The sequence below is a fragment of the Nerophis ophidion genome, linkage group LG08, assembly GCF_033978795.1.
Source record: "Nerophis ophidion isolate RoL-2023_Sa linkage group LG08, RoL_Noph_v1.0, whole genome shotgun sequence".
NCBI lineage: Eukaryota > Metazoa > Chordata > Actinopteri > Syngnathiformes > Syngnathidae > Nerophis > Nerophis ophidion.
This window is the reverse complement of record NC_084618.1, coordinates 15,073,329-15,090,945: the sequence shown is the minus strand read 5'-3', so window position 1 is coordinate 15,090,945 and position 17,617 is coordinate 15,073,329. Positions and strand designations below refer to the sequence as shown.

The 17,617-nt window shown below is 40.7% G+C and overlaps 1 protein-coding gene across 2 annotated transcripts in view; it reads left to right on the top strand.

The window, feature by feature from the left end:
- The window catches only part of LOC133557390 (aryl hydrocarbon receptor-like), a 35,139-nt gene that overhangs the window by 7,286 nt on the left and 10,236 nt on the right, over positions 1-17,617 (top strand). The window contains exons 2-6 of one of the 2 annotated variants that reach the window (XM_061907802.1): positions 2,980-3,158; positions 14,952-15,046; positions 15,115-15,204; positions 16,610-16,721; positions 16,778-16,869. In XM_061907802.1, coding sequence (XP_061763786.1) covers positions 2,980-3,158; positions 14,952-15,046; positions 15,115-15,204; positions 16,610-16,721; positions 16,778-16,869 — 568 coding nt within the window. The remainder of the gene's footprint in view (positions 1-2,979; positions 3,159-14,951; positions 15,047-15,114; positions 15,205-16,609; positions 16,722-16,777; positions 16,870-17,617) is intronic. The other variant, XM_061907803.1, reaches the window with a different exon arrangement.

Sequence of the window (17,617 nt, the reverse complement as noted above, 5' to 3'; positions counted from 1 at the left end):
ATTAATGTGTAATTAAGGTGTTATTATTCATAACCAGCCCCCCCCCTCCAAAACATGTCAACATTTTGCCAGCCTTTTCACAATCGTTTGTGCTGCAATTTGTTTTTTGTCTATTATAGTTTTTATGTTTTGACTTTTTAGTTTGTATGTTATTGTGTAATTAAGGTGTTATTATTCATAACCAGCCCCCCCCCCCCCAAACTTGTCAGAATCTCCCACAAGTTGTCCCAATCCTTTGTGTGCAATGTTTTTGTCTATCATTGTTTTTTATGTTATTTGTTATAGTTTTGTTATTAATGTGTAATTAACATTTGTAACCAGCCCCCCCCCAAACATGTCAATATTTCCCCAAACTTTTCACAATTTTTTCTTTCAATGTTTTTGGCTATCATAGTTTTTTATGTTATTTGTTATAGTTTTGTTATTAATGTGTACTTATCATGTTCTTGTTTATAACCAGACGCCCCCCAAACATGTCAACATTTCCCCTAACTTGTCACAATGGTTTGTGCTGCAAATAAATGTTATCCAATTATTATAGTTCTTCTTTTATTAATGTTTTTTTTAGTTTTTAATTTATTAATGTGTAATTAAGGTGTTATTATTTATAGCCAGCCCCCCAAACATGTCAACATCTCCCAAAACTTGTACCAATCCTTTTTGTTGCAATGTTATTGTCTATTATTTCGTAGTTTTATGTTATTTGTTATAGTTTTTGTTATTAATGTGTAATTAACATTCTATTTATAACCAGACACCCCCTAAACGTGTAAACATTTCCACAAACTTTTCTCAATCATTTGTGCTGCAAAAGTTTTCGTCCAAATATAGTTCTTCAGTTATTAATGTTTTTTAGTTTGTATGTTATTAATGTGTAATTAAGGTGTTATTATTCATAACCAGCCCCCCCCCCTTCCAAAACATGTCAACATTTCGCCAGCCTTTTCACAATCGTTTGTGCTGCAATTTGTTTTTTGTCTATTATAGTTTTTATGTTTTGACTTTGTAGTTTGTATGTTATTGTCTAATTAAGGTGTTATTATTCATAACCAGCCCCCCCCCCCAAACTTGTCAGAATCTCCCACAAGTTGTCCCAATCCTTTGTGTGCAATGTTTTTGTCTATCATTGTTTTTTATGTTATTTGTTATAGTTTTGTTATTAATGTGTAATTAACATTTGTAACCAGCCCCCCCCAAACATGTCAATATTTCCCCAAACTTTTCACAATTTTTTCTTTCAATGTTTTTGGCTATCATAGTTTTTTATGTTATTTGTTATAGTTTTGTTATTAATGTGTACTTATCATGTTCTTGTTTATAACCAGACGCCCCCCAAACATGTCAACATTTCCCCTAACTTGTCACAATGGTTTGTGCTGCAAATAAATGTTATCCAATTATTATAGTTCTTCTTTTATTAATGTTTTTTTTAGTTTGTAATTTATTAATGTGTAATTAAGGTGTTATTATTTATAGCCAGCCCCCCAAACATGTCAACATCTCCCAAAACTTGTACCAATCCTTTTTGTTGCAATGTTTTTGTCTATTATTTCGTAGTTTTATGTTATTTGTTATAGTTTTTGTTATTAATGTGTAATTAACATTCTATTTATAACCAGACACCCCCTAAACGTGTAAACATTTCCACAAACTTTTCTCAATCATTTGTGCTGCAAAAGTTTTCGTCCAAATATAGTTCTTCAGTTATTAATGTTTTTTAGTTTGTATGTTATTAATGTGTAATTAAGGTGTTATTATTCATAACCAGCCCCCCCCCCTTCCAAAACATGTCAACATTTCGCCAGCCTTTTCACAATCGTTTGTGCTGCAATTTGTTTTTTGTCTATTATAGTTTTTATGTTTTGACTTTGTAGTTTGTGTGTTATTGTCTAATTAAGGTGTTATTATTCATAACCAGCCCCCCCCCGCCCCCCCCAAACATGTCAGAATCTCCCACAACTTGTCTCAATCCTTTGTGTTGCAATGTTTTTGTCTATCATTGTTTTTTATGTTATTTGTTATAGTTTTGTTATTAATGTGTAATTAACATGTTAATATTCGTAACCAGCCCCCCCCCTCAAACATGTCAACATTTCCCCAAACTTGTCACAATGGTTTGTGTTGCAATGTTCTTGTCCATCATTGTTTTTATGTTATTTGTTATAGTTTTGTTATTAATGTGTAATAAACATCTTATTATTTATAACGAGACACCCCCTAAAGATGTCAACATTTCCCCAAACTTGTCACAACCGTTTGTGCTGCAAAACTTTTTCTGTCTATTTTATTTTTTATTTTTTTTTACTGTGTAGGCTAATGTTATTAATGTGTAATTAACATTTTATTATTTATAACCAGCCCCGCCCCCAAACATGTCAAAATCTCCCCCAACTTGTCCCAATAATTTGTGTTGTGTTCAATTGTTATTGTCCGTATCCTGTCAGTTTTTTTTTTTAGTTTGTATGTTATTAATGTGTAATTAAGGTGATATTACTCTTAACAGCCCCAAACGTGTCAAAATGGTTCGTGCTTCAATTTTTGTCGTCCAATTATTATAGTTGTTGTTATTTCAGTTTGCTTATGACCATGTTTGGGGATATTTTGACACAGTTGCGGTTGAATAATGATTAATAACACATCCATAACAAACACCTTAATAGAAACAATATTTTGGGGGAGATTTTGACAAGGCGGGGGTGTGGGGGGGGGGGGGGGGGGTTCTGGCTGACTTCACGAGTTCGAAAATGTATTTTAGAATAAATTAAAAAGTTTTAAATGAGTGTAATATTGAATATTTGCAAGTAGGCCAGCAGTGATACATGTGTGTGTGATATCAGGGGGTCTCTACCATGTGCACACACACTTGTCGTGTTCATTGTCTCACGTGTGTGTGTGTGTGTGTCTGTGTGTGTGTGTGTGTGTGTGTGTGTGTGTGTGTGTGTGTGTGTGTGTGTGTGTGTGTGTGTGCTCGACACCCAGCGCCTCGCACCCGCCCGTCAAAAGCAACCCGTCCAAGCGCCACCGGGACCGCCTCAACGTGGAGCTGGAGCGCCTGACCAGCCTGCTGCCCTTCTCCGAGGCGGTGCGCGGCCGCCTGGACAAGCTGTCGGTGCTGCGGCTCAGCGTGGGCTACCTCAAGGTCAAGAACTACTTCCACGGTCAGTGAACGCCTCACGACACACACACACACACACACGTTCAGGATTTCAACTACATCAGGCAAGTCCTGGTGTGAATCAGAGGTGGGTAGTAATGCGGTACATTTACTCCGTTACACCTACTTGAGTAACTTTTGGGATGAATTCTACTTCTAAGAGTAGTTTTAATGCAACATACTTTTACTTTTACTCGAGCATATTTATAGAGAAGAAACGCTACTTTTACTCCGCTCCTTTTATCTACATTCAGCTCGCTACTCGCTACTGATTTTTATCGATCTGTTAATGCACGCTTTGTTTGTTTTGGTTTGTCAGACAGACCTTCAAAGTAGGATCGATCACATGCCTGCGTTTCACCAATCAAATGCAGTCACTGGTGACGTTTGACTCCATTTCGCCAATCAAATGCAGTCGCTGGTGACGTTTGACTCCGTTTTGCCAATCAAATGCAGTCGCTGGTGACGTTTGACTCCGTTTCGCCAATCAAATGCAGCCGCTGGTGACGTTTGACTCCGTTTCGCCAATCAAATGCAGCCGCTGGTGACGTTTTGACTCCGTTTCGCCAATCAAATGCAGTCGCTGGTGACGTTTGACTCCGTTTCGCCAATCAAATGCAGTCACAGGTGACATTTGACTCAGTTTCGCCAATCAAATGCAGTCGCTGGTGACGTTTGACTCCGTTTCGCCAATCAAATGCAGTCGCTGGTGACGTTTTGACTCCGTTTCGCCAATCAAATGCAGTCACTGGTGACTCCGTTTCACCAATCAAATGCAGTCACTGGTGACTCCGTTTCACCAATCAAATGCAGTCACTGGTTACGTTTTACTCCGGTTCGCCAATCAAATGCAGTCGCTGGTGACGTTTGACTCCGTTTCGCCAATCAAATGCAGTCGCTGGTGACGTTTGACTCCGTTTCGCCAATCAAATGCAGTCACTGGTGTCTCCGTTTCACCAATCAAATGCAGTCACTGGTGACTCCGTTTCACCAATCAAATGCAGTCACTGGTTACGTTTGACTCCGTTTCACCAATCAAACGCAGTCACTGGTGACGTTTGACTCCGTTTCACCAATCAAACGCAGTCACTGGTGACGTTTGACTCTGTTCCACCAATCAAACGCAGTCACTGGTGACTTTGACTCCGTTTCACCAATCAAACGCAGTCACTGGTGACGTTTGACTCCGTTTCACCAATCAAACGCAGTCACTGGTGACGTTTGACTCCGTTTCACCAATCAAACGCAGTCGCTGGTGACGTTTGACTCCGTTTCACCAATCAAACGCAGTCGCTGGTGACGTTTGACTCCGTTTCACCAATCAAACGCAGTCACTGGTGACGTTTGACTCCGTTTCACCAATCAAACGCAGTCACTGGTGACGTTTGACTCCGTTTCACCAATCAAACGCAGTCACTGGTGACGTTTGACTCCGTTTCACCAATCAAACGCAGTCACTGGTGACGTTTGACTCCGTTTCACCAATCAAACGCAGTCACTGGTGACGTTTGACTCCGTTTCACCAATCAAACGCAGTCACTGGTGATGTTTGACTCCGTTTCACCAATCAAACAGAGCCAGGCAATCACATGATTAACTGCACACTTCTTTTTTTAAAATTATAAACCTTTATTTGTAAATTTCAACATTTACAAACAGTTGAAAATAATAATCAAAGTAAAAATCGTACAAAACAGCGCCTGGAGTTTGTAAATTCAAAGTAAGTAAAATAAAATGCAAAAACAATATGTATATACAAAATAAACAAAGTGCAAAGCCATAGGCTCACTCAATCTCAGTAAATAACTTAAATTTGGAACCCAGCATCATCGTTTTAACAGCTTTTTGCTTGTTAGAGGTAGATTGTTTTAATGTAGAGTTTTAAATCTTTTTTAAAGGCACAAAAAACAGGTCGGGTATTGAGAAACTTACATTTATGAAAATAAAAGTTACAGGTTACTCATCAGTTACTCAGTACTTGAGTAGTTTTTTCACAACATACTTTTTACTTTTACTCAAGTAAATATTTGGGTGACTAATCCTTACTTTTACTTAAGTAATACATTTGTAAAGTAACAGTACTCTTACTTGAGTACAATTTCTGGCTAGTCTACCCACCTCTGGTGTGAATGGTGAAGTAGAAGTGAAATACTGGCAGAACGTAGTGTGAATGTAAGAATGTTTTCAAGAATGTTTCAATTTCACGGGAAAACAGGAAATTGGTTTGGATAGATTGAATGTCCAGAGTGAGTGGAATGTGTTGATATTGGAAGGGTTTGAATCGGTTGAAAAATGTGGGAATTGTGCAACTTGGAAATATGTCTCGTTCATTTCAATGGGAACTTCCTGGACATTTTTTAAATTTTCGGAAAAGTGGGATTATGATGATTAGGAATGTTTGACAGTGTCAAAACACTGCACTAAAAAAGGTTGGAAATAAGGTTTGAAAAAACAGGAATTCCTGGAGTTTTGTTGCACGTGGAAGAATGTTTTTTTTTAATTTTCAGGATGAATTGAGTGTGTTGATGTTGGAATGGTTTGAAACGGCTGAAAAATGTGAGAATTGTGCAACTTGGAAAAAATGTCCCATTCATTTCAATGGGAACTTCCTGGAAATTTGAGAATTTTGGGAAAAGCGGGATTTTTTTTAAAAAAGATGAGCATGTATGTCCTGAATGAGCTGAATTGATTGATGTTAGAATTGTTTAAAGGCCTACTGAAATGAGATGTTCTTATTTAAACGGGGTTAGTATATGTGTCATACTTGATCATTTAGCGATATTACCATATTTTTGCTGAAAGGATTTAGTAGAGAACATCGACAATAAACTTCGCAACTTTTGGTCGCCAATAAAACAAAAACTTGCCTGTACCGGAAGTAGCAGACGATGTGCGCGTGACGTCACGGGTTGTGGAGCTCCTCACATCTGAACATTGTTTACAATCATAGCCACCAGCAGTAAGACCTATTCGGACCGAGAAAGCGACAATTTCCCCATTAATTTAAGCGAGGATGAATGATTCGTGGATGAGGAAATTTAGAGTGAAGGACTGGGAAAACAAAAGTTAATTGCAGTGGGAGCGACTCAGATGTTATTAGACACATTTACTAGGATAATTCTGGAAAATCCTTTATCTGCCTATTGTGTTGCTAGTGTTTTAGTGAGATTAAATAGTACCTGAAAGTCGGAGCGGTGTGGCCACGGGTGTGTTGAGGGAAGTCACGGCAGCTGCAGCAGGGCGGAAGCGCCGCTGATGTCTCCGGTAAGAGGCGACTTATTACCACAATTTTATCACCGAAAACTGCCGGTTGACATGTAGTCGGGATCCATGTTCGTTTGACCGCTCTGATCCAAAGTAAAGCTTCATCTTCAGGAATTTTAAACAAGGAAACACTGGCTGTGTTTGTGTGGCTGAAGGCTAAAAGCTTCCCACCTTCATCTTTCTACTTTGACGTCTCCATTATTAATTGAACAAATTGCGAAAGATTCAGCAACACAGACGTCCAGAATACTGTGTAATTATGCGGTTAAAGCAGACGACTTATAGCTTGGATCGGTCTGGAAAATAATGTCCGCTACAACCGGTGACGTCACGCGCACGTGTCATCATACGTGTCATCCTACCGCAATGTTTTCAACAGGATACGTGGCGCGAAATTTAAAATTGCAATTTAGTAAACATAAAAGGCATGTGTTGAAATGTTAATATTTCATCATTGATATATAAACTATCAGACTGCATGGTCGGTAGTAGTGGCTTTCAGTAGGCCTTTAAAACGATCAAGAAATGTTGAAGTACTAAGTTTTTTTAAATTTCAAAAGGGTTAAAAACAATAAAAATCAGTTCCCAGTGGCTTGTTGTATTTTTGGAATTTTTTTCAAAATTTTACCGGTCCCGGAATATCCCTAAATAAAGCTTTAAAGTGCCTTATTTTCGCTATCTTCGAAACCACTATCCATTTCCCTGTAACGTCATACAGTGCTGCCAATGTAAACAAACAATGGGAATACCGTAGCAAGATATAGCGACATTAGCTCAGATTCAGACTCAGATTTCAGCGGCTTAAGCGATTCAACAGATTACGCATGTATTGAAACAGATGGTTGGAGTATGAAAATATTGAAGAAGAAACTGAAGCTATTGAGCGAATAGCTATTGACGCTATTCATAGCCACAGCATGGCTGAATAGCTGCGTTAGCATCGCCGGTAAAATGTGCGTACCAAACGATCAGGACTTTCGCATTTTGTGATAATGGAGCAACTTAAATCCATCGATTGGTAAGTGTTTTTTTCGCATTAAATGTGGGTGGAAGGAAACGTAATATAGTTGCAAATGCATCTGCAGGTTATCCATACATCTCTGTGCCATGTCTACTTTGGCACCGCCGGTAATTAGCATGTTAGCCTCGATTAGCTGGCAGTCACGCCGCGACCAAATATGTCTGGTTAGCACATAAGTCAACATCAACAAAACGCACCTTTGTGATTTCGTTGACTTTATCATTGCAAATGCAACTGCAGGTTATCCATACACCGGTTTAGCTCGGTTGGTAGAGCGGCCATGCCAGCAACTTGAGGGTTGCAGGTTCGATTCCCGCTTGTGCCATGCTAGTCCCTGCCGTTGTGTCCTTGGGCAAGACACTTTACCCACCTGCTCCCAGTGCCACCCACACTGGTTTAAATGTAACTTAGATATTGGGTTTCACTATGTAAAGCGCTTTGAGTCACTAGAGAAAAAGCGCTATATAAAATATAATTCACATAATTCACATCTCTGTGCCATATCTGTCATCGCCGGTAAATAGCATGTTAACATCGATTAGCGTAGCATGTTGGCATAGATTAGCTGGCAGTCACGCCGCAACCAAATATGTCTGATTAGCACATAAATCAACAACAAAACTCACCTTTGTGATTTTGTTGACTTTATCGTTGCAAATGCATCTGCAGGTTATCCATACATGTCTGTCATCGCCGGTCAAATGTGAAAACACTACAGCACATTCAATGGGGGTGTGGCGGCAGATTTCTTGCCAGTGGTGCAACTTGAATCCCTCCCTGTTAGTGTTGTTACACCCTCCGACAACACACCGTCGAGGCATGATGTCTCCAAAGTTCCAAAAAATTGTCGAAAAAAACGGAAAATAACAGAGCTCAGACCCGTGTGTGTAATGTGTAGAAAATGAAAATGGTGACTGTATTACCTCGGTGACGTAACGTTCTGACATCATCGCCACCAGAGCAATAAACAGAAAGGCGTTTAATTCGCCAAAATTCACCCATTTAGAGTTCGGAAATCGGTTAAAAAAATAGATGGTCTTTTTTCTGCACCATCAAGGTATATATTGACGCTTACATAGGTCTGGTGATAATGTTCCCCTTTAATAAAAAAATGGTATTACGGAATTTCGGGAAAAACGGTAATTTTTCAAGTCCATAGAGCAACTCGATTTTTTGTCCTGACTAAGAGAGATGTTTTGACAGTGGAACGGTTTAAATGTGTTGAAAAATGTGAAAGGAGTCATCGCTCTAAAAAAGGAAATAAGGTTACAAAAAAACAAAAATTCCTGGAAATTTTTTGACTGGGAAAATTTTGGGGGGGGAATCTCCAGGATGAGTTGAATGGTTTGAATCGGTTGAAAAATGTGATAATTGTGGACGTTTAAAACAAGGACTAATCAACGGTTTGAATCGGATAAAAAAAAGTGGGAGTTGTGAAATTTAGAAAAATGTCCCACTGGGAATTTCATGGAAATTTTGGGAGAAGCGTGATTTTGTTGAAAATGATTATGAGCATGAATGTCCTGAATGAGCTGAATTGGTTGGTGTTGAAATTGTTTACATCAGTCAAGGAATGTTGAAGTAGTAACAGTTTTTTAATTAAAAAGGAATTTTGGGAAAACCGGGAATTTTTCAAGTTCTTAAACCAACTTGTTTTTTTGTCCTGACCAAGAGGAATGTTTGGACGGTTGAAGAATGTGAAAGGAGTCGTCGGTATAAAAAAAAAAAGGTTGAAAATAAGGTTAGATAAAAAAACGTAATTCCTGGAAATTTGTTGAGCTTGGAAAAATTGTTGTTTGAATTTCCAGGATGAGTTGAATGTGTTGATGTTGGAATGGTTCGAATAGCTTAAAAAATGTGGGAATTGTGCAACTTGGAAAAATGTCCCATTCATTTCAGAGGGAACTTCCTGGGAAGTTTTTTAATTTGGGAAAAGCGGGATTATTTTGAAAATGATTATGAGCATGAATGATCTGAATTGGTTGGTGTTGGAATTGTTTGACTCGGTCAAGAAATGTTGAAGTAGTAACAGTTTTTTCTTGAAAAATGGAATTTGGGGAAAACCGGGAATTGTTCAAGTTCTTAAACCAACTAGTTTTTTTGTCCTGACTAAGAAAAAAAAAAAAGGTTGGAAATAAAGTTAGATAAAAAAAACTGGACTTCCTGGAAATGTGTCAACCGTGGAAAAATGGTTGTTTGAATTTCCAGGATGATTTGAATGTGTTGAAGGTGGAACGGTTTGAATCGGTTGAGAAATGTGGAAATTGTGCAAGTTTGAAAAATGGATAATTCATTTTGATTGGAAAAAGATGGGAATTCCAGGAAATCTGGGAATTTTTTAAAATAATTGTTGAAAGGGAGCACACAATTCCTGAACAGGCTGAATATTTTAAAGCTATAATGGTTTAAATTGGATGAAAAATGTAGGAGTTGTGGAGCTTTGACAAATGTCCCATTCTTTTCAATGGGAATTTCATGAAAATTTGGTAATGCCGGGAAAAGAGGGAATTTTATTGAAAATTGTGAACAATTTGAATGTACTGGCACTAACCACTGACATAGCTGCAGCTGCTTCTAAGAGGGGTCATAAACAGTTCAAACAAAAAGGAGCTTAGAGCGGTGTCAGGTGTGCCCCCTCTCTGCTTGTAGATTTCGGGTCCTTCCTGTGGCAGTCCAATAGATCAAAGAAACATACACCTCCACGGCGCATTCCACCGCACACAGTGGAGGTTTACAAGCCGCCCGCCTTTTGCTTGATAAGATCAAAGACGGCTTTGTAAGCAGCAGTGGATCGTAACCACAGGCTGTGGGGCAACCTGAACTCAAAGCAAACAAGTTGTGTGATAACTTATATACAATTATTTTGACAGCAACCTTGTGGACAGCCTTCCCAGAAGAGTTGAAGCTGGAATAGCTGCAAAATGTCACATAATACCCTATGGGTTAGGAATGCGATGGCACTTCAAGTTCATACGTGAGTTAAGGCAGGTGGCCAAATACTTTTGGAAATGTAGTATACTTTGCAGGGTGTGAGTCAGACAGGAAGGAAGCCAGCAGGTTCTGCTGCCAGCGAGACAGCGGGGCATCAAGGGGTCACACTCAAATCACTCGGTCAACATTTGAACGGCGATTCGGGCTGTGAGCGAGCAAGGCAGACACGGCGGTAAAAGATAGGATCGGGTGGGGGCCGATGCCAGCGCGGGCTCCCGCTGCAACAACAACACCCAAGATTCCTGCAGACATGACTCCCTCGCTCTTGACCGCCATGTCGGGGGAAATTCCTGGGGCAGGTTTGTTTTGCATGGGGGTGGGGGGGTTGGCGTGCCATGGAGTCATTAGTGTAAGGGAAAGGAGGCGTGGTGGATCACAGATTAGATGGAAGGGTGAAAGGTCACAAGTGGGATATTCACAGTCCCCAAAACCTGCTCACCCTCTTGGTGAAAAACTAAACCGGGGATGACTTTGACACCACGTCACACACACACAGTGGAAATGTTGCACAACCGTGACTCATCCCTATCGTCTTGCACGCTCAAACCCACTCGCTCTTTGCGGTATAAGTCCAAATCCCACACCCGGGCGCAGGATGGCCGAGGACGCCGGCTCTTAGGGGGGGGGGCCACGCTCATTTTGGGAAGGAAATGCAAAAAACACAAAACTGCTTCGCCTTTCTGTAAGCACTTTTTTTAAGGAAACATAGTAAACAAAACACAACAACTCCAAACTATGTGAGTAGTAGTGTTGTCCCCATACCAATTATTTGGTGTTTGAACCGCTACCAAAATGTATTTTCATACAAGCCCCGTTTCCATATGAGTTGGGAAATTGTGTCAGATGTAAATAAAAACGGAATACAATGATTTGCAAATCCTTTTCAACCCATATTCAGTTGAATATGCTACAAAGACAACATATTTGATGTTCAAACTCATAAACTTTTTTTTTTTTTTCCCCAGATAATAATTAACTTTGAATTTCATGGCTGCAACACATGTCAAAGTAGTTGGGAAAGGGCATGTTCACCACTGTGTTACATCACCTTTTCTTTTAACAACACTCAATAAACGTTTGGGAACTGAGGAAACTAATTGTTGAAGCTTTGAAAGTGGAATTCTTTCCCATTCTTGTTTTATGTAGAGCTTCAGTCGTTCAACAGTCCGGGGTCTCCGCTGTCGTATTTTACGCTTCATAATGCGCCACACATTTTCCATGGGAGACATGTCTGGACTGCAGGCGGGCCAGGAAAGTACCTGCACTCAAGGGACGGCGTGGCGCAGTGGGAGAGTGGCAGTGCGCAACCCGAGGGTCACTGGTTCAAATCCCACCTAGAACCAACCTCGTCACGTCCGTTGTGTCCTGAGCAAGACACTTCACCCTTGCTCCTGATGGGTGCTGGTTGGCGCCTTGCATGGCAGCTCCCTCCATCAGTGTGTGAATGTGTGTGTGAATGGGTAAATGTGGAAGTAGTGTCAAAGCGCTTTGAGTACCTTGAAGGTAGAAAAGCGCTATACAAGTACAACCCATTTATCATTTATTTATCACCCTTTTACTACGAAACCACGCTGTTGTAACACGTGGCTTGGCATTGTCTTGCTGAAATAAGCAGGGGCGTCCATGTTTGGATGACAACATATGTTGCTCCAAAAACTGTATGGACCTTTCAGCATTAGTGGTGCCTTCGTAGATGTGTAAGTTACCCATGCCTTGGGCACTAACACACCCCCATACCATCACAGATGCTGGCTTTTGAACTTTGCGCCTATAACAATCCGGATGGTTGTTTTCCTCTTTGTTCCAGAGGACACCACGTCCACATTTTCCAAATATAATTTGAAATGTGGACTCGTCAGACCACAGAACACTTTTCTACTTTGCATCAGTCCATCTTAGATGAGCTCGGGCCCAGCCAAGCCGGCGGCGTTCCTGGGTGTTGTTGATAAATGGCTTTTTCTTTGCATAGTAGAGTTTTAACTTGCACTTACAGATGTAGCGACCAACTCTAGTTACTGACAGTGGTTTTATGAAGTGTTCCTGAGCCCATGTGGTGATATTCTTTACGCACTTATGTCGGTTTTTGATGCAGTACCGCCTGAAGGATCAACGGTCCGTAATATCATCACTTAGGTGCAGTGATTTCTCCAGATTCGCTGAACCTTTTGATGATTTTACGGACCGTAGATGGTAAAATCCCTGAATTCCTTGCAATAGCTCGTTGAGAAATGTTGTTCTAAAACTGTTCGACAATTTGCTTACAAATTGGTGACCCTCGCCCCATCCTTGTTTGTGAATTACTTAGCATTTCATGGAAGCTGCCTTTATACCCAATCATGGCACCCACCTGTTCCCAATTAGCCTGCACACCTGTGGGATGTTCCAAATAAGTGTTTAATGAGAATTTCTCAACTTTATCAGTATTTATTGCCACCTTTCCCAACTTCTTTGTCACATGTTGCTGGCATCAAATTCTAAAGTTAATGATTATTTGCAAAAAAAAAATGTTTATCAGTTGCAGCATATTCAACTGAATTTGAGTTGGAAAAGGATTTGCAAATCATTGTATTCCATTTATTTGACATCCAACACAATTTCCCAACTCATTTTGAAACGGAGTTTGTACTTTTCTAAACAAAGGGGATTACAAAAAATGTCATTATTGATTTTTTTTTAACCACAAAATCTTAAGAGTACATGAAACATGTTTATTATTTTCATCCATACATCCATTTTCTACCACTTATTCCCTTTGGGGTTGTGGGGCGCTGGTGCCTATCTCTGCTAAAATCGGGCGGAAGGCGGAGTACACCCTGGACAAGTCGCCACCTCATCGCAGTTTATTATTGTCATTTAGTCCTTTAATAAAATGTTGAACATACTAGACAACTTGTCTTTTAGTAGTAAGTAAACAAACAAAGGCTCCTAATTAGTTTGCTGACATATTGTCATTTATACACCTATTATTTTGTACACATAAAGGACAAACTGTAAAAAATGATTACTAATCCACTTGTTCATTTACTGTTAATATTTGCTTATTTTCTGTTTCAACATGTTCTATCAACACTTCTGTTAAAATGTCATAATCACTTATTCTTCTCTTATTTGATACTTGACATTAGTTTTGGAAGATACCACACATATTGGTATCGATACGATACCAAGTAGTTACAGGATCATACATTGGTCATATTCAAAGTCCTCATGTCCCCAGGGACATGTTTACTGAGTTTATAAACATAATGTAAATTTTTATTAAAAGAAAAAATATTTTGTGACAACAAAAAATATCGATATAATCATAGTAGTATCGACTAGATACGCTCCTGAACTTGGTATCATTACAGTGGTCACATCAAAGTCACATCTTGAGATTGATTAAAGGTCAAAAAGCATGTTGTGTCAACGTGGTATTTGTGTTGTAGAAGATTTCGTGATGCTAAAAAATATCGATGTAATCATAGTAGTATCGACTAGATACGCTCTTGTACTTGGTATCATTACAATGTATTTCAGGCGTAGATCCACCAATGGCGTTTGTTTACATTGCGACGGCGGTGAGTTATTGTATCCTCCTACGGTGTGTAGTGAAGCATGTTTAGCTATTCCTCCTCCTCCTCCTCCAGTGATAATGCTACATGTCAAAAATGTACTTTGTCGCCATGGAGACAAGGATTAGTGATTTGGAAGTAGCTAAAACACTGAACGTGATACCAAAATGCATCCGTTCTCCCTTTTCCGTCGACACACTGTGTCTGCTTGTGAGTACTCTGTGTGCGCGCGCTGCCGAACATGCTCCCCTGCTTGGAAAACCAGCAATAACACGACGGATACGCCACCGATACTTTTTAGTACCGAATATGATTCATTAGTATCGCGGTACTATACTAGTACCGGTGTACCGTAGAACCCTAATAAGCACCCAGAGTTGGTCTTTTTCTCAATTTTTTTCAGGCTATTTACTAAAGGTAAACATTTAGGGGGCTACTGGCAGCTACACAGAAGCTAAGCACATTATAGCACAGAAGCGATACATATTATTAGAAGGCCCCCTATGACGGGGGTCCTCAACTGCATGCAGCTTTTTAGTGGCTCCCTGGATCTTTTACAAAAATGTATAAAAATGGACAAAGATGCGAGAAAAATACATTTGTTGTTTTTCTGTAGGAAGACAAACATGACACAAAGTTTCCTAACTGTTAGAAACCCCACTCTTTATATCAATTATGCTTCACTGGGAAGCACCGTTTTGTCCTACTAATTTTGTCGGAAAAAAAGTCCATAATTGAACCGCACGGTTTTATAGGCCGCAGGGTTCAAAGTGTAGGACAAAATGTACGGTGGTTTGTCGTCCTGAACACACTTATCCACTTGCCTTTGTCCGTCTCACCAGTCATCGGGAAGGCCAAGTGTTCAAACCGTACTATAACAGAAGTGTTTTCGAGCTCCGGCTCCTCCTTGGCACCGACGCCGTTTAGTTTGTGCCCATTATCATTGTTGTTGTATTTTTGTCCTCAGAGGGACTCCACAGCAAAAGCGCCGCGCGCCCTGTGGACGACCGGGCGGTGACCCTGGACGGCGTCAGGTTCTCGGAGGGCGAGTTCCTCCTGAAGGTCCCCGGGGAGAGAGGGCTTTGAGCTTGGTCCTCGCCATGAATGTCATCTTTTGTTTCCCCCGCCAGTCGCTCAGCGGCTTCGTCCTGGTGGTGACGAGAGACGGCACCATCTTCTACACCTCGCCCACCATCCAGGACTTCCTGGGCTTCCATCAGGTATTGATCTTTTTATCAGGGACCGAATGTCCCTTTGGGACCGAGGACCCTATTGTATTTCTAAGGTTTTATCATGATTATACCGCCGCTTCTTTGAGCTGTAATTTGACCCCCTTAACATGCTTCAAAACTCATCCAATTTAACACACACATCAGGACTGGTGAAAATGGCCATCTGATCAAAAAAACAAAACTCAAAATTGCGCTCTCGCGCCCCCTAGGAAAAACACACAGACAAAAATGCTTGTAACTTCCGTTTGGAATGTCATAGAGACATGAAACAAAAACCTCTACGTAGATCTGACTTAGACCTAGATTTCATACACTGACCTCCTTCAGCAAAAATCAACAGGAAGTTGGCAAAAAACCCTTTAAAACAAAAGTTTCCTAAAAAATGTCATTTTTGCCTCTTTGAGCTGTAATTTGACCCCCTTAAATACTTCAAAACTCACCAAACTGGACACACACATCAGGACTGGTGAAAATGGCCATCTGATCAAAAAAAACAAAACCCAAAACTCAAAATTGCGCTCTCGCGCCCCCTAGGAAAACACACAGACAAAAATGCTTGTAACTTCCGTTTGGAGTGTCATCGAGACATGAAACAAAAACCTCTACGTAGGTCTGACTTAGACCTAGATTTCATACACTGACCTCCTTCAGCAAAAATCAACAGGAAGTTGGCAAAAAACCCTTCAAAACAAAAGTTTCCTGAAAAAATGTCATTTTTGCCTCTTTGAGCTGTAATTTGACCTCCTTAACATGCTTCAAAACTCACCAAATTTAACACACACATCAGGACTGGTGAAAATGGCAATATAATAAAATAAAATAAAAAATAAATAAAAAACTCAAAATTGCGCTGTAGAGCCCCCTAGGAATAAAACACAGACAAAACTGCTCTTAGGAAGAAAACACAGACAAAACTGCTTGTAACTTCCGGTAGGAATGTCGTAGAGACATTAAACAAATACGTCCATGTAGGTCTCACTTAGACCTACATTTCATTAATTGACATCATTCAGCAAAAATCCACAAGAAGTTGGCAATTACCCCTTCAAAACAAAAGTTTCGTGAAAACCGTCACCCTTTTTCAAATATTATCTCCTCTGAGCACGTTTGTTGTGTCGGCTTCAAAATCGCACAGGAAAGAGATTGAACCCTTCTAATTAAAAATTGCGCAAAGAGTTTTTCTAACTGCCCAAGGATGCAGGGAAGGTAGGTAAAGTGCAGGTAAAGATATGTTGAATGGGTAGGCAGGATTCACCAGCAAAAGTCCGTCCTGTCCATCGCTGCTTGCAGCTTTAATATTTATTTACTTCTTGAGCACACATGCCAACTTCATCTCGCAGGATGCTATGGTGTGACATGTTTCCGTCTCTCACATGTACTTCTCCTCTCTCAGTCCGATGTGGTGCAGCAGAGCATCTTGGACCTGGTCCACGTTGACGACCGAGAACTGTTCAGCTGCCAGCTGCAGCCCGGGGTCCAGCTGGGCGACGCCAGTGAGTCTCAAGGTGCGCTGAAGTCTGATGGAAAGGATGTTTCTCCATGTTGAAACTGTGTCACGCAGCTCCCATGTTGCCAACGGAGGACTCCTTTTTCCTGGAGAGAAGTTTCTGCTGCCGCCTTCGCTGCCTGCTGGACAACACGTCTGGATTCTTGGTGACACAAATAACTACCTTCAGTTTTTCAGTTGGTGTTATGCTGCCATGGAGCATTCCATCCCATTCCTGGGGTGACGGTTGGATTCACAATCCAATATCTGGCAATATACACTTAATTGCCAAAAGTATTTGGCCACCTGCCAATGAACCTGAAGTGCCATCCGATTTCTAACCCACGGAAGGCTGTCCACAACGTTGCAGAGTGTGTTTATAGGAATTTTCCCCCATTCTTCCAAAAGCGGATCACACACTGAAGTCCTGGCTCTCAGTCTCTGTTCCATTTCACCCCAAACGTGTCCTATGGGGTTCAGGTCAGGACTCTGTGCAGGCCAGTCAAGTTCATCCACACCAGACTCTGTCATCCTTGCTTTGTGCACTGGTGCAAAGTCATGTTGAAAGAGGAAGGGGCCCCCCTCCAAACTGTCCCCACAAGGTTGGGAGTGTGGAATTGTCCAAAATGTTTCGGTATCCTGGAGCATTCAAAGTTCCTTTCACTGGAATTAACTCCTGCAAAACAACCCCATACCATAATTCCTCCAACACCAAATTTCACACTCAGCACAATGCAGTCCGAAATGTAGCGTTCTCCTGGCAACCTCCAAACCCAGACTGGTCCATCAGATTGCCAGATGGTAAAGCGTGACTCATCAGTCCATAGAAGGCGTCTCCACTGCTCTAGAGTCCTGTGGTGACGTGCTTTACACCACTGCATCCCACGCTTTGCATTGGACTTGGTGACGTATGGC